This window comes from Taeniopygia guttata, chromosome 1 (assembly GCF_048771995.1).
Source record: "Taeniopygia guttata chromosome 1, bTaeGut7.mat, whole genome shotgun sequence".
NCBI lineage: Eukaryota > Metazoa > Chordata > Aves > Passeriformes > Estrildidae > Taeniopygia > Taeniopygia guttata.
This window is the reverse complement of record NC_133024.1, coordinates 114,996,571-115,019,806: the sequence shown is the minus strand read 5'-3', so window position 1 is coordinate 115,019,806 and position 23,236 is coordinate 114,996,571. Positions and strand designations below refer to the sequence as shown.

The 23,236-nt window shown below is 46.6% G+C and overlaps 1 protein-coding gene across 6 annotated transcripts in view; it reads right to left on the bottom strand.

The window, feature by feature from the left end:
- ITSN1 (intersectin 1) overlaps nucleotides 1-23,236 on the bottom strand; it is a 107,571-nt gene that overhangs the window by 20,605 nt on the left and 63,730 nt on the right. For 5 of the 6 annotated variants that reach the window (XM_032751653.3, XM_030287351.4, XM_030287331.4 and 2 more), the window contains 9 exons: nucleotides 18,875-19,119; nucleotides 17,297-17,456; nucleotides 15,831-16,036; nucleotides 14,950-15,032; nucleotides 12,877-13,043; nucleotides 9,180-9,225; nucleotides 7,154-7,275; nucleotides 5,156-5,270; nucleotides 2,298-2,489 (listed from right to left, as the gene is read on the bottom strand). In XM_032751653.3, the coding sequence (XP_032607544.2) occupies nucleotides 2,298-2,489; nucleotides 5,156-5,270; nucleotides 7,154-7,275; nucleotides 9,180-9,225; nucleotides 12,877-13,043; nucleotides 14,950-15,032; nucleotides 15,831-16,036; nucleotides 17,297-17,456; nucleotides 18,875-19,119 (1,336 nt within the window). Of the gene's footprint in view, nucleotides 1-1,533; nucleotides 2,049-2,297; nucleotides 2,490-5,155; nucleotides 5,271-7,153; nucleotides 7,276-9,179; nucleotides 9,226-12,876; nucleotides 13,044-14,949; nucleotides 15,033-15,830; nucleotides 16,037-17,296; nucleotides 17,457-18,874; nucleotides 19,120-23,236 lie in introns of those variants that run through there. The other variant, XM_030287366.4, reaches the window with a different exon arrangement.

Here is a 23,236-nt window from a genome sequence, read left to right as displayed (position 1 = left end):
ATCACAAGTGGGATGTGCTGTTCCATTTCTGCAGTTGTCAGCAAGTGGCCACAATGGAGAAGAATTACTTTTTTAAGGTAGAAGTGAAAGATGTATTACTATTTAAACACTGTCCTAAAAAGAAGGAAAATCTGTGCAGTTGTGCATACTTTCAGACTTGCGCTTCTGGCATAAAACAAACCCCAAATCCCAAACCCATGGCAAACCAAGAAAGAATATTTAATTTATCTATAAAAACCCATCAAAATCCACTGACTGGCACCGTGTAGAAACCCTGGGTAAGGAATCAGAATCCCAGAAGATCCTGAGCTGGAAGGGACCCAGCAGGAGTCCAGGACACCGCAGCAATCCCCTCCTGAGGCTGAGGGTGAAAGGCTGCAGAGAACAATGATGAAGCTGAGGGATTTCAGTGAGAGCAGTTCCAAAAACCCGGGCACATTCCCTGGGAGGGGCTGAGGGCTCCAGGCTGTGCTGCTGGCAAAGCCCTCGGGAGGAGCTCGGTGGGACCCAGCAACGAGACAACAAACACGTGTCAGCGCCTCTTTTGTACGAAGGATTTAATTCTCTATACATGGAACTAGTTGGAAAGGCTGGATTACAGTTGTTAAAGCTGCAGGTTTTTATATATTTATATAATTTACATTCATAGTGATGAAATACTGAAGTGCAACTGAATAAGGAGCTTGACTTGTCCTTTGCACCACAGGACGGGAGCAGGGAGCTGGGCTGGGAGCGCTACAGGTGCCAGCAGGGCTGGGGACAGGGGGACACACAAAGCAGGAGGAACTCCGTGGTAAATCATTAGTAGCAGGGCTCTGCTGTGCTCCAGGCGTTGGAGAGGGCGCTGCCAGCACATTTCTGCAAGAGCCGGGCGCTAACGCTACGGAGACACGCACAGCTACAGCTCCACTGAAAGCTCCACCTCGTATTAATTTGTATAAATTCCACAGTCTAGTTTAAAAAAATGTAAACATTGGAAATTAATTGCAGGGAGATAGTTCTATACATTCGTTCTTGTCAGGAAAATGATTCGTTGGGAAGGTGGTGTTCCACGGAAAGCACAGCTGAGAAGCCCAAGTGCCGTCCCCGGGGGGAATTTGGGAATTCTGGCACCCCCAGGAGGGAACATTCCACCCATTTCTGACCCAGGAATGTGACAAACCGAGGGACAGACACAAACCAGGCTGCTTGCTCACTGTTTGCAGCTACAAGTCATGTGCAAAATCAAATGAACAGAGCTGGGTAAGACATCACTCCAGGTTTGCCTCTGGCACGGGAGGAGGGCATTTCCCCTCCCCACAACGGGTTACACACTCAACAACACCACCTGTTACAAACAGTACAGGAACTACAACAAAATCCCTGGAAATGGACATATTTAAACTTCCTTAAACTGATTTTAACTCCTTCTGTTCTTTTGTAATTAAAAAAAAAAAAAAAAAAAAAGAAAATTAAAATAATAAAAAAAAAAGAGACACATTGACAACACTGGACAAGTGAACAATAAAAAAGAAAGATACATAAAGTCTCCAATTCATGGACATTTGGAACAATTTTAATAGCACATGCAGCATTCCTTGATAGTGGGTCTTTTTGCACAAACAAAATTGCAATGAAGAAATTAAATTTATACTTTTCCTTTAAAAGGCTAGAATATATCTTTAAAAAATAATTTTTAAAACTACCAAAAGCACCTGTGCAAAGGTGGAAAAATTAGTTTGGTAACTCTGAAAGCCACAAAAGGACCCACTATCCTCTGATTTTTACTTTTCTTTGCGTGTGTGTGGTTTTGTTTTGTATTTTTTTTGTTTTGAATCAGTTTAATTTTGTCGGTAATTAACTCAGCCATTGCGATTCCATGCAACTAAATGTCAAATGAGGTAAAACTGCTGTGCAGTGTGTTCTTGACTCAGAAGGCAGTAGGTGATCATGCTGGAAGCCACATGATCAAGGCTGCATCTCCCTTCATCCCTCTGGGCACTGCTATGGGATAGTGGGTCTCTTTGAGGACTTTCAAGCCTGAGTGGGGGATGGACAACATATGATTCCTAGAAAAAGGAGGAAAACAACACATAAGCAAAACAAAACAATGAGCAAATTCAAGCTGGGGAGATGAGGCAGGCGTGGCGAGGCATGGAGCAAAAATGATGGGTGGGGGGGACGTGCTGGGGGGATGGGAACGAAACCAACCAAACACAACGGGGGGACAGAAGGTCTTCAAAGAGCCCGGGGGCGCGGGGGCGGCGCGGCCCCGCGATGCTGCATGTGGGACCCGCGGGGACACGTGGGACACTCACACTGCTGGCTGGGGTCCGTGTCCGTGGTCAGCTTCACGTAGTTGGACGGGAAGAGCCCCACGTGGCCGTTGACCTCCCCCTTCCACCAGTCGGGGTCCTCCCTGTTGAGCACGGTGATGATCTGGCCCTTGTTGAAGGCCAGCTCGTCGTCGTTCTGGGCGCTGTAGTCGTACATGCCGATCACCTGGCACACTGTGGGGCACAGGGGTCACCTGGGGCTGCAGCCACCCCTGCAGGGCATCCCCAGGGACCCCCAGTGCCACCCTGCCCTGCCCAGACCCCCAAAATCCCACCCTGGGCATCCCTGGCAGCGCTGGCCAAAGGCTCCTGCAGCTCTGGCAGCCTCGGGGCTGTGCCCATTCCCTGGGCAGTGCCAGCACCTCTGGGGAAGAGCCTTTCCTGATCTCTAGTCTGGTCCTGCCCACATGCAGAGGTTGCCTCTGGACATTGCCCATGGCTCAGGACAGCTCCACAGAATTCACAGGATCACTGGGATGGAAGAGACCTTCAAGATCACCAACCCAGCCCCAACACCTCAACTCAGCCCTGGCACCCAGTGCCACATCCAGGCTCTGTTAAACACACCCAGGGATGGTGACTCCACCACCTCCCCAGGCAGCCACTCCAGAACTTTATCACCATTTCTGTAAAACCTTTTCCCTGATATCCAACCTGTATTTCCCTTGGCTCAGCTCGAGGCTGTGAGCTCTGGTTCTGTCAGTGCTGCCTGGAGAAAGAGCCCAGCCCCAGCTGGGCACAGGCACCTTTCAGGAGCTGTGGGGAGTGACAAGGTCACCCCTGAGCCTCCTTTTCTCCAGGCTGGGCACCCCCAGCTCCCTCAGGGGTTCCTCGCAGGGTTTGTGCTCCCAGCCCCTCTCCATTCTCACTGCCCCCTCTGGACGTGCTCGAGTATCCAGATCCCATCCTGGGGCACAGCTCAGCCCCCCCAAACTGACTCCAGGGGTTTAAAAATCCCAAAGAATTTCACGGAATCCCAGCATGGCTTGGGTTGGAAGGGCGCTTAAAGCCCAACCAGTGCCACCCCTGCCATAGACAAGGACATCTTCCACTGCCTCAGGGTGTTCCAGCCTGGCCTGGAACCCCCCACCAGGACTGGTCAGTGGAAAGGAAAATCTGGGACACTTTGGAACTTCCACTACTGGAAGCTGCATAATCCAAAAGAAAGCCAGTGGTGATGCCCTTGTTGTCCTAGTTAGGTTTTCAGAACAAAAAAATCGTGGAAAATACAAGAGAAAATTGACAGAACTGGGGTAAAGCATCCCAGGCCATCCAGACTGCTCTGCTGGCACCCCAGGACTGCTTCCAGCAGGGATTTTCTATTTCCCTGCAGCGGAACTCATCCCATCTCAGAATACACCTGGTTCTGCTCACTTCTGACAAAGCAGTTCCTTGAGTTCTCTGCAGCAGCAGGACTGTTTAGTTCAATAAATAATCCCCTCTATTTCTCTGCTGTCTTCTCTTTGCCAGGCCACAGGGCTTCTGGTTTCTCACCAGACATCAGACTTCTATTAATGAGCCTTGCTGGCAGGTTCTCTCCACTGGATTAATCCAAAAATTTGCTTTTATTTTCATCCTTGTACCAAGCCAGCAACTTATTTCAATTTGCCAAACAGCTTTTCTCTCTTTTTGTTAATTACAGTTTAATTAAGATGTTCTGCAAAAAGTGCTAGAATTTTATTCTGTAAAATTTAGCATGTGGAGAAAGTCCCAGATTGTCAAAACTGAAGTAATTTCAAAAAACATTAAAAAATCTCATCCTGTTTCCTTGCAAAAGGTTCTGTCTCAGTGCTGAGTTGCCATTCTGAACCTGAATTCCATGAGGCATTTTCTGGATCTTTAGAACAACCACCAGCCAGGCAGCAGCAGTCCCACAAACACAGGACCATGGAATGGGGTCTGGGAAGTCCCTTCCAGCCCAGCCAGGCTGTGATTCTGTGGAAATGTTCTTTTCTGTGGCTCCTGTGTCCTTTCCCAAACCCTGCAGTGCAGGAGGAAAGGTCCCTCCCCATGGGGCATGTCCCACATCACCTCAGACCAGGAGGTTCTGCAGGAGAGGAGCCTCAGGTGCCAGCCCTGGCTCCTCCTGAGCCTCTGCAGCTCCTGCTGCTGTCAGGGATGGGCTGGTTTGGGGATGGAGACACATCCCAGAGCTCCTGTCCCACACTCAGGGCAGGGCTGGTTTGGGGATGGAGACACATCCCAAAGCTCCTGAACCACACTCGGGGCAGGGTTAGCTTGGGATGCAGGAACACCACAGAGCTCAGGTCCCTCATTCAGGGATGGGCTGGGCTGGTTTGGGAATGCAGACACATCCCAGAGCTTCTGTCCCACACTCAGGGCAGGGTTGGTTTGGGATGCAGGAACACCCCAGAGCTCCTGTCCCACAGTCAGGGATGGGCTGGGCTGGTTTGATGATTGAAGAACATCCCAGAGCTCCTGTCCCACACTCAGGGATGGGATGGGCTGGTTTGATGATTGAGGAACACCCCAGAGCTCCTGTCCTCTCGACACCCCTGTCCCACACTCAGGGATGGGATGGGCTGGTTTGGGGATGCAGGAACACCCCAAAGCTCCTGTCCCACAGTCAGGGATGGGATGGGCTGGTTTGATGATTGAAGAACATTGCAGAGCTCCTGTCCCTCATTCAGGGATGGGCTGGGCTGGTTTGGGGATGGAGACACACCCCAGAGCTCCTGTCCCTCATTCAGGGATGTCCTGGGCTGGTCTGGGGACGCAGGAACACCCTGGAGGCTCTGGAACACCACAGCCCTCCCAGCTGAAGGCCCAGCAGGGGCACAGCACCCGGGGAAGGGGTGCCAGGGGCAGGCAGGGCTCACCTGAGGGTGCTGCAGGCCTGGGCAGCTCGGTGGGGGTGCTCTTGCTGGTGCCAGGGCTCAGCAGCTTGACGTAGTTGGCCGGGAACCAGCCGATCTGGCGCTTCTTGCCGCGCGCCTGCGGAGACAGCGGCTGCTCACAGGAGCCTGGGCAGGCACCAGGAGCTCAGCACCAGCCCAGCCCCGAGGGCAGAGGGCTCCGGGCAGGGAAACCTCAGCTGCTCTGTGGCACTAGCTGATTGTTACACTATTAACATAGAATCTTACTAATATTTCTCATTAAATGCTCATTCATCATTATGATTGTGTGGCAGGCACATTCTTCTCTCTCTCAGGATTTTTTCATAGAGCAGCACAGAGAGAAGAAGGAGAAAACGATTTCTGTTTCTGCTCCTTGTTTTCCCATGTGGAACGTGTTTGGAGAATTGTTTCCCTGGGGTGTTGCTTGGTTGGATTCTGGTGAGGATTGTTTGAGCTGATGGCCAATCCAACCCACCTGGGGCTGGACTATCAAAGAGGGTCATGAGTTGTGAGCGAGTCAGATATGGGAGTTAAAAAAAGTGGGTATATAGTTTTAGTATCTCCTATAAATAGTATATTAATGTATTATAGTATAGTTATAATAAAGAAATCATTCAGCCTCTCAACTGGAGTCATACATCAGCATTTCTTCCCACCAAGTTCACCTACATTTACAATAGGCTTGTTACATTTTAATACATCCCCAGATTGTGACAGTTTAAACAGAGATTAAGAATCCAAATTTCCTCTTTTCTTTTACAGAACCATGTTCCATTGTACTGCAAAATTCCTGTCTCTTAGGAACAGGGGCATTCTACAGAAACATATCCAAGCTTTTCAATGCCTTGTGTCACCAAAGCAGGAAACCTCATCCTGTTATCTCCCCAAATCCAATGTCCATTGCAAATCAAACCCAGAAAAATTCCTTACAGTAAGAAAGGTTCTTCCAGAACTTTGAATCCAAGCTTCTAACTCTATCTCAATGATGATTTTAACTGTTTGTTCTGTTTGTGTTACAATAAGGTTGGCATTTGGGGCAAGGAGAATTCTGCCTCTGAAAAACACACTGTTAACTTTGGTGAAGTCATCTAAAGGATTTACTATTCTTGAACTACTTTCTTCCCTGTCTAAATCTTTCCTAAAAAAGAAAACACTTGATCTAAAGTCTATTTAAATAATTTAAGAAATTTTTGAACACTGCATTAAACCAGCAATGTAATGCTTAAAACATTTGCCTTATTTTCCTTCACTGTGACCCCCAAGTGTAGAGCAGGAGAATAAAAAGAACAGTCAGGGATTGCTAACAAAATAAAACCCAATTGTAAAACCACATGTAAGACATTAAAGCAGCTAAACTTACATAGGAGTATTTACACAACCAAAATGGAATTGTTTCAGGGCCTCCCAGCAGCTGCTCAGTGATAACTGTGTCAGCTCTTGCCCAGGGAAGTTTCTTTTCTGTCTTAAAATACATTTAATGGAAACTCTTTAAAGCTAAAAGTTACCAACAGCATCAAGGTCAGTGATGGAAAACCCCAGAGGAATCCTGTAAGAGGATTTCTCCACAAAAGATGAAAAAAATATCACCAGGAAAGGCAAAAAGGGCAGGTACAAAGTGTTAAAAATAACTGAATTGGTCTGAGATCTGCACTGCACAAATAAATCAATGGCATTGTCCCATCTCCAATTTCCTTCTAAAAACCAAGCCAAACAGAAACTCCTTCAGGGGGACCAAATTGTCAAGTTCTACTCTCAAAAACACCTGGGAGGGTCCAAACCTGCCCTGAGCTCCTACTGCTCTCCCAAATCCAGGCATGGCAGGTGTGGAGTGTTCTGGAAAGGTGTTTTTTGGGAACTGCTGCACTGCAGAACGTTGTCAAATTTATTTATCATCAACACATTCAGCATTTTCAACTACTAAAAACTATTTTTAAAATGGGATTTTACTAGGAAAAAAAAAAAAAAAAAAAAGGAACTAACTTGGAGCTCTCCTTCCCACCAACCACCTGGATTCTTCTTTCTGATGAGAATCAACTGGCCAGGAGCAAGAGTCAGCTGTTCTGGGCCTGTTGCTGTGTAAGAGGCAATAACTTGGGCAATTTCTGTTGAAGCAGAGGAGGAAAGAAAAGGTTAATTTGAAAAAATCTGAGCATATTTTATCCAACATTCATTCTGCTATAAGACTGTGTTATTCCTTTCCAGAAAATTTTTATGGATTTATGAATTTCCATGAATACATGTGGTAATTGTCAAATAAATGAGGGGTTCAGAGCACTACAGGAATAAAGATGTAATAAACCAGAGGTGCAGCAGCTCTATGGCTGGAGATCAAATATGTTTGAAATGGATAATAATAATAATAACAATAATAATAATAATAGGAACTGTACAGCTTTTAAAATGCAGTGTTTTCCAGTAAATACATCTTTGCACTGAGCTCCCTAAGGAGAGCAGGCACATCAATGACAAAATAAAGAAGTTGCACCAAGAGGTACAAATTCAGGCTGGCAGAGAATTTCTCAGCCTCTGGCCCCAAAGGAAATGTTTTCCAGTGCAGCAAAGAGGATTTCTCAGGAAATCTTTGTTCCATGGAGGCTCTCACAGAACAGGGGCTTTGTCTGGTCCCCTCCCAGCACCAGGGGACACAGAGGAACTGGGAGCTCACAATTCCAGGGAATTACCCCAAGCAGGTGTTGGAGTTTCCTCTGCCCCACAGTGCTTATGGAAAGGCAGGGAACAATTCTGGTCCCCACAGGGTTAAGCCAGGCTTGGATCCAAGTGAAGCTGCAGGAATTCTGGTGTCCTCCCAAAGGCAGGCTCAGCCCTGTCCCCAGGGCATGAGCAGGGTGAGGGGGACACAAACACACACAGAGTGGGGCTGGTGCTGCTGGAGCTTCCCGAGGGACCCAGGACATCACTCTTTCCTCAGGGATTCATTCCAAGGGCAGCTGGAGGCAGAGGAACCCAGGAACCCTGGGAACTGAGGGAGGCTTTGGTGCAGGGAAGATACAGAGAGAGTTGAAGCCCAACATGGAAATGATCAAATGATTGACATGAAATTTAGAAGGAAAGGACCAGCAGGAATATTAAAAATTATCAGAGAAGCAATTGAGATAAAATGAGCAGCATGAGGAGGATGGGGAGCAATGCAAAGAACACAGGGGGCAGCTGCAGCAGAACCTCCCTCAGGACCTGGCAGCAGGAGAGGCAGGGACAGGGAGCCAGGCAGGTGGTGGAAAGGCCTGGAATGATAAAGGTGCTTTAAACCAGGATCTGGGATCAGCACACCAATTATTGGAGTCATGGATGGCCTGGGTTGGAAGCACCTCAGAGCCCACCCAGTGCCACCCCAGCCATGGCAGGGACACCTCCCACTGTCCCAGGCTGCTCCAGCCCCAGTGTCCAGCCTGGCCTTGGGCACTGCCAGGGATCCAGGGCCTGCCCACCCTGCCAGGGAACAATTCCTAATTCCCAAAATCCCATCCAGCCCTGCCCTTCCCAGCAGCAGAACTGTGTTCCCAGCCCAACCACTCCCTGGCTTTGCCCTCACCCAGCACTGACTCTACTCTTGGTTTTTCTCTCTTTAAACCTTCCACTCTCCTGCCAGCACCTCCTGTATTTAAAGAGAAATTCCTCCTCCTGTCTTCTGCTTTCACAGCTAAGAAAGCTGGAGGGGGACTTGGGACAAGGGGGAATGGCTCCCACTGCTCTGCTGAGCAATCCAGCAGGGAGTTCACATTCCCTTCTGAGCAAGCAGATTTTTATTCTCTAGCTACATGTTATTTAGTGATTGACACACTAGAATGATTAGAGGATGAATTATTTTATTACAGTTACATTATTTATTAACTGCATTTATTCCAGTTATTTTATAATGGTTTTCATCAGTGCAAACTACTCCAAGATGACCAAGAGCAAAGAGTCTATTTTCATGGAAAAGGTTTTGTTGCCATTGAATTGAACACTTAAGAACAGAGAGAAGGTGCTGTCACAATATTTGACTCACCAGGTTTCTTCCCTAAGCTTCCTGTTTTCCCAGCTGCTCCTGGAGCCTTGAAATGGAGAACAAGAGACAAGTTTAGCACTCAGGCTTCTTTCTCCAGTACACAAAAATGATTCACAAAGCTTCACTCAACAAACATGTGAGTCAAAAACTCACAATAAATTCTGTTCTTACAAAAATCCTTAATATTTTAGATGGCAATAAAAACCTGGGAATAAATACCAAGCACAAAGTGGATGATTAGTTAATGCAAAAGTGCAGACTTTTATTCCCTTTCATGGGCTGCAAATCCCAAAGGAGATCCCATTTGCAATCCCAAAGGAGATCCCATTTGCAATCCCAAAGGAGATCCCATTTACAATCCCAAAGGGGATCCCATTTGCAATTGCAAATCCATGTATCTACATTATGGGAATTCTGTGGAGGCGAGCTGAAACAACAATAGAAGTTTTCATCCCTCCAAATTGCTGGATTGTAAATATTCCTGAGCAACTCCCTGCACCCAGACAGGGTGAGGTGAGGGATGAACATCTGCATCCAAGGGATTGGAAGCAAAGCCTTTGAAGAGCCACAGGAAATTCAGCAAAACCTGATGGCAGTCCAGTTCCTGCCCCCTAAAAAATTCCTGCAGTTTCCTCCCAGGAATTGCAGGACAGTTTTATGTCCTGCACTAAGGAGGTCTGAGGTGGATAACAGCAACTTAAATCTAAACTGGACTGTGGCCAGGAATGTTGGGGAGCCATAAAAGTCCTCCTGCCTTCAACACCTTCCACCTCCCTCAACTTCACCTTCAGGATCCTCCTCACAAACTTGGAGCCAACATCAAACCACATGAAGGTTTCCACAGAATCCTAACTCCTGTGTGGAGAAGAACAGTTTCCTCCTCCATATTCTCCCTGTCAACTGATGCTTTGAAAACTTGGGGATTCTGGCAGCAATTAAACTGAGGAGTAACTGAAGAACAGCTCAGTGGCTGAGAGAAAAGGACCACTCAAAACCCTGTGTTGGCTGTGAGTCACCTCTAACATGGATTAGCAGATACATCTTCAGCTTGCCTTGATGTCTCAGAGCTCCTTTCCTGTCACAGATTATTACAGTCACACCCACAGGAGCAGCAGATCCTCCTCTCCTCCCTGACCTGCTTTGATTGCCCCCAGATCCCCCTTCCCTGCCCCTGTGAGCTGGGCCATGAGCAGGGACCCAGGAGAGCCCCCAGGGGAGCAGGGACAAACCCCAGTGCAGCTCTGGGGACAGGGGCAGATGGCCCTGACAGCCCCACGGAGGGGAGTGAACCACAGCACTGCCAGGATGACCCCAGGAATTCCTCCTGCTCTGGGAAGTGTTCTGGCAGAGGAACAACCTCTGCCCTCCTCAGCAAAGAACAAGGACCTTCAGAGAACCCCCTCCTCCCAAACATGCCCTGGTCAGCATCCACTCTGCTGGATTAGAAGCACATGGACAGACCAAACAGACTGGGACATTGCCTGTCTGTGACACAGAGAGATGATTTTAAAACAGAAACTTCAGAACTACCTTGACCAGACTGAGTCTGAATTGCCTTTGAGGATTCTCTGAATCCTCAGAAGCGAAGGAACACAAAGAAAAGTCCTACAGCACTTCAAGAAAGAACTAAATTCATAAATAACACATTTAGGATGGTCCCCATTACTGGCCCACTCAGGAGAGGGAGAAGCAATTCCTACTCCTTCTGCTGAGGGAAAACACAGCAGCAAGGCCAGACCCTGTTCTGCCTCCCCTGCACACCTGAGGGCACTTTGTGACAAGGGATGAAGTCTCCTGAGCCAGCAGAGCAGAATCTGCTCTGCCAATTTAATAATCCCCACCCAGCAAGGACTTGCCAGTTGTGCTGTACAGCAGGACCCTTCAGATCCTAACTTGATCCATTCAGGGATTATTTTCTGAACCCCTGTGCAAAGTTTTATAATTGCATGTCCTGAAATTGTTGTGTTTCCAAGCCATCCCCACAGAGGGAATTCTCACCAGTGTCCAGAATAAAACCCTGTATCCATCCACCTCCCCCTAAGGAACACCCTCAGAATGGGCCATTGTTCCACTCAAGAACAAAGACTTCCCCACTTATTTAATAAACTGAACCTTGAAGGAACAGGGAATGGTTTGTTTTAGCACCCTGAGGTGAATGGGCACAGAAGAAATAATTTAAAAAATTCTTCTGCTGTGGAAACCATTGAGATTTTGAGTCATTTCTAGAAACTCTGCCCTTGCTGCTAAAAGATCACTCCTGCTTTTCTTTGGTTCTGTCAATTGTGCAGAACACATGAAATTATTCCTCTTTTCAGAACATTTTCCAGCCCAGGCAGCTGTCCAAGCACAGCAGCACATCTGAGTGCCCAGAGAGCCAGGACTCTGAAATCCTCTGCAAAAACTGTCTCTGGGAGCAGGCTGGAGAGCAAAACCCAGGTCCCCACTTGGAGGCAGATCCGTGTCCTGCAGGCACAGAAAGCCTGGCATGGAAACAACATCCCAGCAGCAGGGGCTCCACCAGCTCTGTGCTCCTTCCTCCCTCTCTCATCAAGATTTGAGCTGAAGGTGGGATTTTCACCAGCACAAAGGGCACTTGGGCAGCTTTGGGTGAAGTGCACTGAGCTGGGGCAGCCCCAGCCAAGCTGAGGTGACAGAAACACCAAGCTGAGCTCTCTGACAAAAGGGGGCTCAGAACTGAACACCTGAGCTCTGCACAGGGACCTGCCAACAGTGCCCAGTCCCACCTCCCCAAGGACTGCAACACTGAACATCACTAACCACCAGGTTTTTAACCCTGGCCCAGAGGACATTGCTGGAATTTCTTGACACTGAAAATTTCCTCTTGAAAGGTTTCCTATGGCTGCAGATTTCACTGCAGCTGTTATCCTGTGGCTTTTCCAGCAGCAGGAATGGCTCTAAGGAGTGACTCTGCTCAGGCTCTGTGCTGCAGTCTTTCACCCAGTTCTTGTGCATTACCATCCAGATCCCCCCAAATCCACTGATTTTTATTTATTTATCTTTAACCCCCCCCCATTATTCCAGAGATATAAACCAGTATCCTTCTCATCAAGAGATCAGCTGTGTACCCAACCCTGAATCTAAACCAATTCCTACTAGGAGATAAATTATCATCTCAAGCCATATAAATGGCAGAACATCTCTCTTAAGAATGGCTAAAAAGAAAACAAAAAACCACCCCAAAAAACCCCAACATGGATGTGTTCTGTGGAATTATTTCAAGCTAAAAAGAGATTAAAAAGAACCTCTATTATTCAGTCAAAAACTGACTAATAAATACAGTAGTTAGCAAAGTTTTGGTGCAAAATTTGTTCTTGATTGCAAGAAATTATAGGGAAAAATGTAATAGACAGAAATATTACTGTTTAGATTTTTTGGGTTTTTTTAATAATAGCAGTAAGATACAGCTCAGGCATTAAAAACTTACCAGGGCAATATAACAATCATGACTGTTCTGATCAGTGTCTAAAAAACTGTCAAGTGCACTACTGATGTTGGCATTATGTGCATGATGATCCCCCAAGTTATTTACGATATTAAGTTGTAAAATGAAACTATTGTTGTTATTGTAATTGTTTCCTTTCCAGTCTCAGTCAATAAATCTGCAATGCATATTTATTTCCCCTACCATACCCTGCCTTCAGCTACCACTACAACCCCAAAGAAAACATTTCTCTACCTCAGAATCTTTGAGTCTCACATAATTAGATGGGAAAACTCCTGATTTATCACCCAGCGTTCCCGTCCACCAGTCACCATCTTTCTTTGTCACCAGGATCAGGTCACCTTGTTGGAAAGTGAGGTCTCCCTGCTCCGAGCTCTCGTAGGTGTACATGGCAATGTACTCTGGAAAAGGGAAATACAGCACATGGAAAACTCCTGAGACACCCCTGAGATCCCCTGCAAAACCTCCTTCATACCAGGGCTAGGCAGAAGGCAAATTTATTATTTATTACTCATAGAAACATCAATATTTCATGAATAAAGTTGCATCTATCAGAACTGAATAGGATCTATCAAAAGGCTGCCTCGGGGTGGTGGGGTTTGTATATCATTTGCCATTTTAATTAAAATGTACATAAATCATTTATTTAGATACTAAACATTTTTCCCAGTGATTTCTGGGTTGTGCTGATGAGTGGGATGCAAAGTGCACACACCTTAAAAATCACCTTCTGCACATGAGCTTTTCTGCAACCCTCTCGACAGAAAGTGTTAAATCCCTGCTTTATTGTTTCTCAAAACCACAGCTTTTTGAAGAGTTTAAACAAAAGTTGTGTTCCTTTTTAATACAAACACAACACCTGAGATATCCCACCTGGACAAGACTCTTCATGCCCACAATTCCTCCTCCTCAAACACCAGGAAAACCAGAACAAGGTGACCTTGAAGGTCCCTTCTGACCCAAACCAGCTGGGATTCTATGGAATAACTGAGCAGAGCAGCTGTACCTTGAAATAACTGATTATCTCCCTTTTCTCTGCTGCTCCCTTCTTTTAGTTTCTGTGGTGCTCAGGCCAGACAAATGAAATGCTAATGTCCCTAAAAGTGTACCTGGAAATTCAGTTAGAAACTTCAGGTGTGCTGTAGGGACCAGACACAAATGTTCACCTGTACCCTACATTTAGATTAATTGCTCTCCTGTGCCTGTGATTTAATTAGCAAACCTCTGAGCTGCCTCTGCACTGCAGGGGATTAAGAGTTAAGGCAGCTCAGGTGGGGACATTCCCCTCCAGCTGAAGGGTGGCAACAGCCCCCTTTGAAAACCCTTCAGGAGAATATCTGAATTCAGAGTCTGTGCCCCAGGCCCCACCTTTAAAAGGGAGCTGGCCAAAAAGATCCCAGTATTCCCTAAGTGACTGGGATTCATTAAGAGCTCTAATGAAACTCTGGGAACCAGCTTTGGGGGAAATGAAAATATTTACCAATTCCCAACACCATGAACACATGGACAGAGGTGCTTATTTGGTCCTCTGTGAAAACCCATTCTGGATCAGAAAATGTCACCAAAATAATGGCAAAAAAAAAAAAAAAAAAAAAAAAAAAATTGGGAAAAGTACAAACTACAAAATATATTTTGTATTTTATACTTTTTCAATATTTCTATTGGATATTTTCACATCTTTTGTTTAATATTTCTACTGGATATTTTCACATCTTTTGTAGTTTGTACTTTTTTCACTATTTCTACCGGATGTTTTCACATGTTTTGTATTTTGTACTTTTTTCACTATTTCTACTGGATGTTTTCACGTGTTTTGTAGTTTGTACTTTTTTCACTATTTCTACTGGATGTTTTCACATGTTTTGTATTTTATACTTTTTTCACTATTTCTACCGGATGTTTTCACATGGTTTGTATTTTGTACTTTTTTCACTATTTCTACTGGATGTTTTCATGTCTTTTGTAGTTTGTACTCTTTTCACTATTTCTACTGGATGTTTTCATATCTTTTGTAGTTTGTACTTTTTTCACTATTTCTACTGGATATTTTCATGTCTTTTGTATTTTTCCCAATATTTCTATTGGATATGCTCATATCTTTTGTGATATGTGAAATTATTCCTTCTCTATATACAACATACAAAAACTATTACTCTAATAATAATAATTCTAAATTATTCTAGAGGCAAACTGATTAGCTCTTGGATTTTAACACCACTTGAAGAGCACAATCTGGTTACTGATTTTGGCAAAAAGCAGAGTTCTTGTGTTCAATTCAGAGTAAGAGACTGCCAAGCCAGGACTCACCTTCCCCTGACACCGCTGCCTTGGCTGCTGGGGATGCTACCCTTTTCAGACTAGCAGGACTTTCTGAGGAACCAGAATCCATGCTTTAGAAGAAAATAATTGTTATTTAAGAAATTCAATCTCTTCAGAAAAATTACTATTATAGTTCAAATATAAAATGCAACCTCAAGCAACACCCTGGGTTTTAAAAGAAGAGACAGTAAATGTGCAAAAAAACCAAAAAGCTTTGAACACAGCGATCTGTCATGGTCACATTTAAGCAACTGCCTTAAATACAGAACTTTCTGCATCTCCTCTTTTTCCTCAGGAAAAAAAAGATCTAAAATCATTCTCATTTGTATTCCTAATGCTAATGTTGCCTTCAAAATACAAAAAATGAGATTTTAGATGTTTACTCTCCAAGAATAATGAGCAGTGATATAGATTTGAGGAATACCTTTTAATTTTGGCCAGATAGGAGCTCTGACTTACACAGCTGTACTTCAGAAAGTCCAATACACTCATTTTTCAGTTGCAAGTCACATAAAATTAAGAAGGTTAATTAATCTTTTGTTGGCGAGGCAAGACCCAAGGAGAACTGAGGTCAGTATTCTTATTCTCTTAGCCTTATTGAGGTCAGTCTTATTATTTCTTAAATTCTTATTCTTATTGAGGTCAGTCTTATTATTCCTTAAATTCTTATTTTCTTATAATTAATTATTTTATTGATTTCTCAATTAAGAAATTGAAAAATTCTTGAATTTTCAGGATTGGAAGTCAAAACCCTCCAGATAAAAACAAGGTCCCTTCTACAGGGTAAAACTTTAAAATTCAATGGTGCAGCTCTGGCCATTTCCTTCTACCAGCACAGAAGTGAAGGACAGGAAGAGCAAATAAAATACCTCGTGGACTTCCTAATGGGGCCTGAGATGAGCTTGACGTAGGATTTGGGGAACCAGCCCTTCTGGCCCTGCACCTCCCCAAACCACCACATGTCCTGCTGCTCCAGCACGGTGATCACGTCGTTCTTGTTGAAGTTCAGGTGGTTGTCTTTCTTTGCTCTCCAAGGATACAGAGCCTGTGCCTGAAGCCCCTCCACTTTTTCACCCTTCAGAAAGAAAAACAGGAGTCAGCCATGCTCCGCTTGCAGCAAGAAAGCTGCTTAAGGAATTATATCCTCAGGCTGCTTAGACAGCAACAAATAGAGACTCTGTCAACTAAAGCATCAGTTAAACTTCCAAAGTAATTCCAGGAATGTTTACAGTCCTCCTGCATTTCTGCCTCTTAACACATCATGAATGCAATGCAAGATTGAATTAATTACTTTTATTTAAGATACACATGTAATAAACCCTTGTGAAGCTGCTTTGGCAGGACTCCTAGTCAATTTTATGGAAAATGATGCTTTGCTGCATTTTATTCCTTGCATATTGCAATTTCTTTTTGCTCTGAGATAGATGTTTAGCACTTCCCAGAACACATGAGCTCCCAAGAACAGTTTGTTGTTCCACTGAGGAAAAGGAAATGCCTGAAGAGAGGGACAGAATTCAGCTGGGGAGCTTTGCCATTGCTATTCCACTTAACCCACTTGGGAGTGAAGGTTCTCAGGGGAGTGAAGAAAGCCCCAAGGAAGTGACCCAACCCTGCACCACCAAAATCTAAAAAAGCCATCCCAGCCCAGCAAACCAGAAACTGCTTTGTGTTAAATCCTGCCCCAGATATTGCCAATTGATCAAAGATCCACAGCATGGCCTGGGTTGGGAAGGGACCTTAAATCCCACCCAGTGCCACCCCTGCCATGGCAGGGACACCTCCCACTGTCCCAGGCTGCTCCAGCCCCAGGGTCCAACCTGGCCTTGGGCACTGCCAGGGATCCAGGGGAATCTGGGAATTCCATCCCAGCCCCTGCCCATCCTCCCAAGGAGGAAATTTTTCCTAATATCTGATCTAAACCTGTAATTGCTCACTTTGAAGCCATTCCCTGTGTGCTGTCCCTCCCTGCCCTGGAAATTGTCTCTCTCCAGCTTTCCTGGGGCTCCTCCAGGCCCTGCAAGGCCACCCTGAGCTCAGCCCAAAGCTTCTCCTGTGCAGGGGAACAATCCCAGCTGTGCCAGCCTTTCCTCCCAGCAGAGCTGCTCCATCCCTCTGCTCATCCTGGAGCCTCCTCTGGGCTCTCTGCAGCAGCTCCAGCTCCTCCTGGGCTGGGGCAGGGCTGGGGCAGCTCTGCAGGTGAGACCCTCCCTGCCACCCCTCCGGGAGGTGCTCACTGTCACGTCAGGTGAGTGTTTCAATACACAGGCAAGGTTCACACTTTGCTCTCCAAGCCTCGGTGCTGGCTCAGAGCAGGTGGGAGAGGCCAGGAGCTCACCTGGCCCAGCACAGGGGACGGGGACGAGCCAGTGACAGTGGCGGGGGTGAAGGCCGAGCGCTGCCGGAGCTGCCCCGCGCTGGGCACGGTCAGCGAAGGCTGAGCTGCCCAGGCATCCCAGTTATCACTCTCTGCCTTCTCACTGCTGTTTGCTGGCCAGCTAGAAAGAAACAGAAAAGAACAATGTGATTGCTACTGTTTTTAACAGTAGGAAAAAAAAAAAATCACGCAGAACCAATATTTCAACATTCCACATGAATTTCTTTTCCACGAGTATCCAGCAGCTTAACTCAAGGTGCAGCAGTGAAACCAAACACTAGTTAACCACTTTAACAACTTCACCATCAAAGGCAACCCCCAAACTGAGCTCCTTGTCCTTGCCACTGGAGGACAGGGCTCTTAGCTGTGTCCCCACAAACAGAAGTTCAAGCAGTGCAGGCTGCATTACACACAGTGGAAAGAGAAATAAGAATAACCCATCATTCTTTCCAAAACTGGTTTGAAACCTTCCCCCCTGCACATCACTGACCTCTTACACCCCTTTCCATTAGACACAGAATCATGGAATGGTTTGGGTTTGGACCTTTAAAGCCCACCCAGTGCCACCCCTGCCATGGCAGGGACACCTCCCACTGCCCCAGGCTGCTCCAGCCCCAGTGTCCAGCCTGGCCTTGGGCACTGCCAGGGATCCAGGGGCAGCCCCAGCTGTGCCAGGGCTTCCCATTGAGATATCAGTTTATAAATATGGATTCCATGGTCAAAGGAGAAGGAATTGCAGTTGATAAGTGCCCCGTGTATTAAGACACCCAGGGATGGGCACATGTTCCAATTCCATTAGTTTTGCTAATGCTGTGAGCAGGAATTAAAGCACCTTTTCATGTCATCTCTGCCATGAACATATGATACCTAACAATAAGTAAGTTGGAAGCCTTCAATAAGGTTGGTGCAAACTAATGTAGGAGAAAGGGATTTAGGAGGTGGCAGTATCTGAAGGGGTTCCAGGAGAGATGGAGAGGGATTGTTCATTAGGAAGAGGAGTGGCAGGGCAAGAGGGAATGGGTTCCCACTGAAGGAGGAAACTCACTGAAAGAGGAAATTTCAGTAACAGATGAAGATGGAATTGTTCCCTGGCAGGGTGGGCAGGGCTGGGATGGAATTCCCAGAGCAGCTGTGGCACCCCTGGATCCCTGGCAGTGCCCAAGGCCAGGCTGGACACTGGGGCTGGAGCAGCCTGGCACAGTGGGAGGTGTCCCTGCCATGGCAGGGGTGGCACTGGGTGGGATTTGAGGTCCCTCCCAGCCCAAACCAGCCTTGGATTCTGTGATTCCGAGGAAGTGAACACCTTGGGATTTCCCCCATGCCCACATCCTCACACAGGGATGTCTCCTGTTCGTGCTGTGCCCAGGCAGGTGTGATTGGAGCAGCCCCAGGTCACACAGGGCTGCAACTTGAACAGATTCCTACAGAAAACATCTTCCACTTCCCAGAAGGTGTTTTTAGTTTGCACCCTGGCTGTGTGCTCAGTGCCAGCTCCAAAGGACCCCACACCTTGAGGGGCTGAGCAGCACCCAGACCTACGTGGAGCTGAAGTCTGCCCAGTTGTTGGCTGCTGCAGGAGCCTCTGGAGGGGCAGGGGCTCCCAGGGAGGAGGAGGTTTCCTGCACAGACACTTTGGGAGCAGCAGAGGGCTCGGCCACGGGCTTGGCAGAGGCTGGAACTTCACTGTCCGGAATCTTCTCTGCATAGTTTGCAGGGAACCATCCAGTTTTCCCCTTCAGTTCTCCACCAAGCCACCCTGGCTCTCCAGTCTGGCTTTCATCCACCTGCAGACACAGGAAGTCAGAGAGTTAACAAACATGTCCAGCAAATGGGAATTTTACTGAAAACAACCCAGATCTCCTCTACAATAATGAACTTTTTGCAATGCAAGAGGGCTTGACAATTGTTTTTTCCTTTTCTTCCCATACTGAAATCACTGAACCATGGAATGGTTTGGGTCAGATCAAACCTGTTCTGCTCCACCCCTGCCATGGCAGGGACACCTCCCACTGTCCCAGGCTGCTCCAGCCCCAGTGTCCAGCCTGGCCTTGGGCACTGCCAGGGATCCAGGGGAATCTGGGAATTCCATCCCAGCCCTGCCCACCCTGCCAGGGAACAATTCCCAATTCCCAATCTCCCATCCAGCCCTGCCCTCTGGCACTGGGAGCCATTCCCTGTGTCCTGTCCCTCCCTGCCCTGGAAATTGTCTCTCTCCAGCTTTCCTCCACCCTGAGCTCAGCCCAAAGCTTCTCCTGTGCAGGGGAACAATCCCAGCTGTGCCAGCCTTTCCTCCCAGCAGAGCTGCTCCATCCCTCTGCTCATCCTGGAGCCTCCTCTGGGCTCTCTGCAGCAGCTCCAGCTCCTCCTGGGCTGGGACAGGGCTGGGGCAGCTCTGCAGGTGGGCTCTCACCTGAGCACAGGGGCACAATCCCAATCCCAATCCCTTTCCCGACCCCAGCTGGGGGCTCAGACCAAGGCAGGGATGGATCTCCGGCTCCTCAGAGGAGCTGCTGACAATTTCCTTTCTCTCGGGCCATTTGTTGACTCTGTGCCTCCCCCTGGAAGTCGCATCCACCTTTCCCCTCCCGGTGCAAACCCATCCCTCATTCCTGCGGGTTTTGGGTCCCCTCCTGTCTCCCAGCCCCTGGCAGCCCAAGGCAATCCCAGAAATGAAGGCACTTCATGCTTGACCAGTTCCATGTGCTTTCCCTGCAGTGCAGAGCAAAATTTCCACTGCAGCAGAGATGGGAAAGCAGCAGGATGGGAGAGGGAAGGGCACAGCTGAGGGGGGAGCTGGGAAAAAGGGATTAAAGCACCGAGGGGCTGAATAATCCACACAGGGATCAGTCACCCCAGCCGGACTCACTGCAATCAGCACACAGAGGAAACAAACAGCACTGCAAAGGCAAATCTGGCTTGTGGAGATGCTCTAAAAAGTGCATCTCTGAGGTGAGCCACAGGCTCACAGAAACCACTGGGATTCTTCAGGCATAAGGAAAAACAAACAACCACAAGGTTTTAGACCCATGCAATTAATGGCTCTTCATGAGGGGATCTGAAGCTGCAATAATTCTAAAACTGCCTGTGAGGATACAGATCTTTGTTTATTCAACCAATTAAGTTCTCTATGCACACTCATGAAAAGGCACTTTGAAGGATAATTTAAACTTCGTAATTCATTTCAGCTCTGGTTTCTTCTTCATCTAAAATACAACCCACATCTGGTTTTGCATTACCATACTGAAATTTTAAATCAGTTCCTTTAAATCTTTTTAAAGCTAGTTTGTTTCAATTTCCTTTAATTTTTACAGCCAACCATCCACAAGCCCCAACAACAATCCCAGATTATTTCTTCCAAAATACAACCAGACTTTAAATGCACACCTGAATAGTGAATTAGTGTGGGGGAGGTTGTTTTTATTTATTCAGCTCTACTTTAGAGCCACAGCTGACAACTCCTTAGTTCTGTGGATCACAAAGAAGATTGACTCCAACTCCAACAATCAATAACTAAGAAAACTGATGAGAAACTATCATTACAATCCATTGTCGATTTTTCAGGAAGAATATCTGTTCCCACACAAAAGCTTGGTTGAGCTATAGCCAGGATTAAAATCAATCTCAACTTAGAGTGGAAGAAATTTAAGTACATTGAAAGGATAAGAGAATCAAAAAGTGGGAGAATTAAAAAGCCAGAGTAATTGTGGAGCCCTCCCAGACTGGCAAAGCCTTTTCCTTCCTGGATAAATCCTCCTCCTCCCTGGTTCCCTCAGCCAGGCCTCGGGTTGGTGTTACACTCTTGGAAAGAACATTCCCAGGCTCTGGAAAAGGCCCAGCTCCAGTGACAGAATGAGCTCTGCAACCCCATTCCAGGCAGGATCCCAGGCAGGATTCTAGGCAGGATTCTAGGCAGGATCCCAGCTCAGGATCAGAGCCCAGCCCCAATTCCAGCCGAGGAATTTCAGTCTGGGATTCCAGCCCAGGATCAGATCCCAACTCAGGAATTCCAGCCCAGACTCAGATCCCATCCCAGGGACTCCAGCGCAGGATCAGATCCCAACCCAGGAATTCCAGCCCAGAATCCCATTCCAGGAATCCCAGCCCAGGGCTCTGGTGGCACCTCCTGCCCGCTGCCTGCCAGGACCTCTGGTCCAAAAGGGGTCAGGATTTGAGTTCCAGCGTGGGGAAGCTCCCCTGGTGCGAGGACAGATATCCAAGGAGCAGGGATTTGGTGGCACAGGAAGCTCCCAGCTGGAGCTCAGCTCCACTGATGCCACCAGGCAGCCTCACCTTAACACTGAGCTGGCAAACTGCTCTTTTTCAAGGAAAGGCACCACTGGCACCTTTGGAAGCACAGGACAGACACGGGAGGGCTGGGGAAGGAGCTGAAGGCAGCATCAAAAGCAAACCCTGGCACAGGGTGTCTCAAGAACTTTTGATAAGCTGGGCTGGGTTACTTTGAGCCAAGGAAGTGCAGGAGAACCAGCTCAGGTGGGTCAGTGAGGAGCTCCCTGGCAGCACTTACCCACTCCCTTCTCACCTCCAGGGGAAGCAGGGATGCAAAGCAAGGCATGGTTACTGCACAGCTCACACTGACCACCCCTCTGCCCACAGCTCTGCCCACAGCTCTGCCCACAGCTCTGCCCACAGCTCTGCCCACAGCAGCCCTTCAACCCTTCCTGCTGGCCAGCAGAGCCCCCAGGAACCTGCTGGGATTATGGCCAAAATCACTCAAAAAAAGGCAACAGAGAGGAGTTACCCTGCTGGGGCTGAGGGGGTTAAAATTGAGTCCATAAACAACAGATAACAAGACTCAGATGGCCTCAAAGTCTCTATTTAAAATACATGGAGTGCTCCTTAGAATCACATATTTTGGGGGGAAATGTTATTTTCCTGCAAATATCTCTCTTAAAATTATTTCAGTGCTCTTTATAATTGTGTATTTTGGGAAAAAATGTTATTTCTCTGCAAATCTCTATTAAAAATTATTTCAGTGTCTCTTAGGATTGTGTGTTTTGCAAAAAAATGCTATTTTCCTGCAAATTTATCTTTTAAAATTATTTCAGTGCTTTTTAGGATTGTGTGTTTTGGGAAAAATTTTTTTTTCCTGCAAATCTCTATTAAAAAATTATTTTACTGCTCCTTAGAATCACACATTTGAGGGAAAATGTTATTTTCCCTGCAAGAACAGGGATAAATATGTGCAGAACTGCCTAGAACCACATGTTTTGAGGAAAAATGTTATTTTCTCTGCGAATCTCTGTTTAAAAATGTATTAAATGCTTCTTAAAATCACAACTTTTGGGAAAATTTGATATTTTTCCAGTAAGTCTGCCTGACAGTGATCACTCTTGCCCCCAGAATGACCTGTAAATCCAGGCCACCCTCTATTTCCCAGGAAAACAAGGCATCCCAGCATTTCCCAGCAGCCTTCAGAGTCTCCTCTCCACAACATTTCCTGCAGCTTTACAATCTGTTGTGTCCTCAGCAGTGATGCCGAGCCAGGATTCACTTTGCATTTTCCAGAAGCCCATTCCAAGGCCACAAACACCCAATAAATAAAAAACCAAACCAACACCAAAATGTTCAATTTCCCAGAACAGGTTTTTAAAAAAAACAATAATTACAATTTAGAGGATGCCACAAAGTGTATTTTTACAAAATCCACCATTACTAAACAGAACTAAAATGTAAAAGCTCTTATAATCAATTTTATTGGGTAGAACACTGTTGAGAATACACTTCTCCAGTGAACAATATTTAAGTATTCCCCCATGAATTTTCATTCTGCATGTTAAGAACATACTAATGATTAATTAGTATTAATATCCACTTAATCCCTGCAGCCATTAACCAGGGAATTAGAACTTAGAGAGACAAAAGCAAACTTTTCTCCAGAGT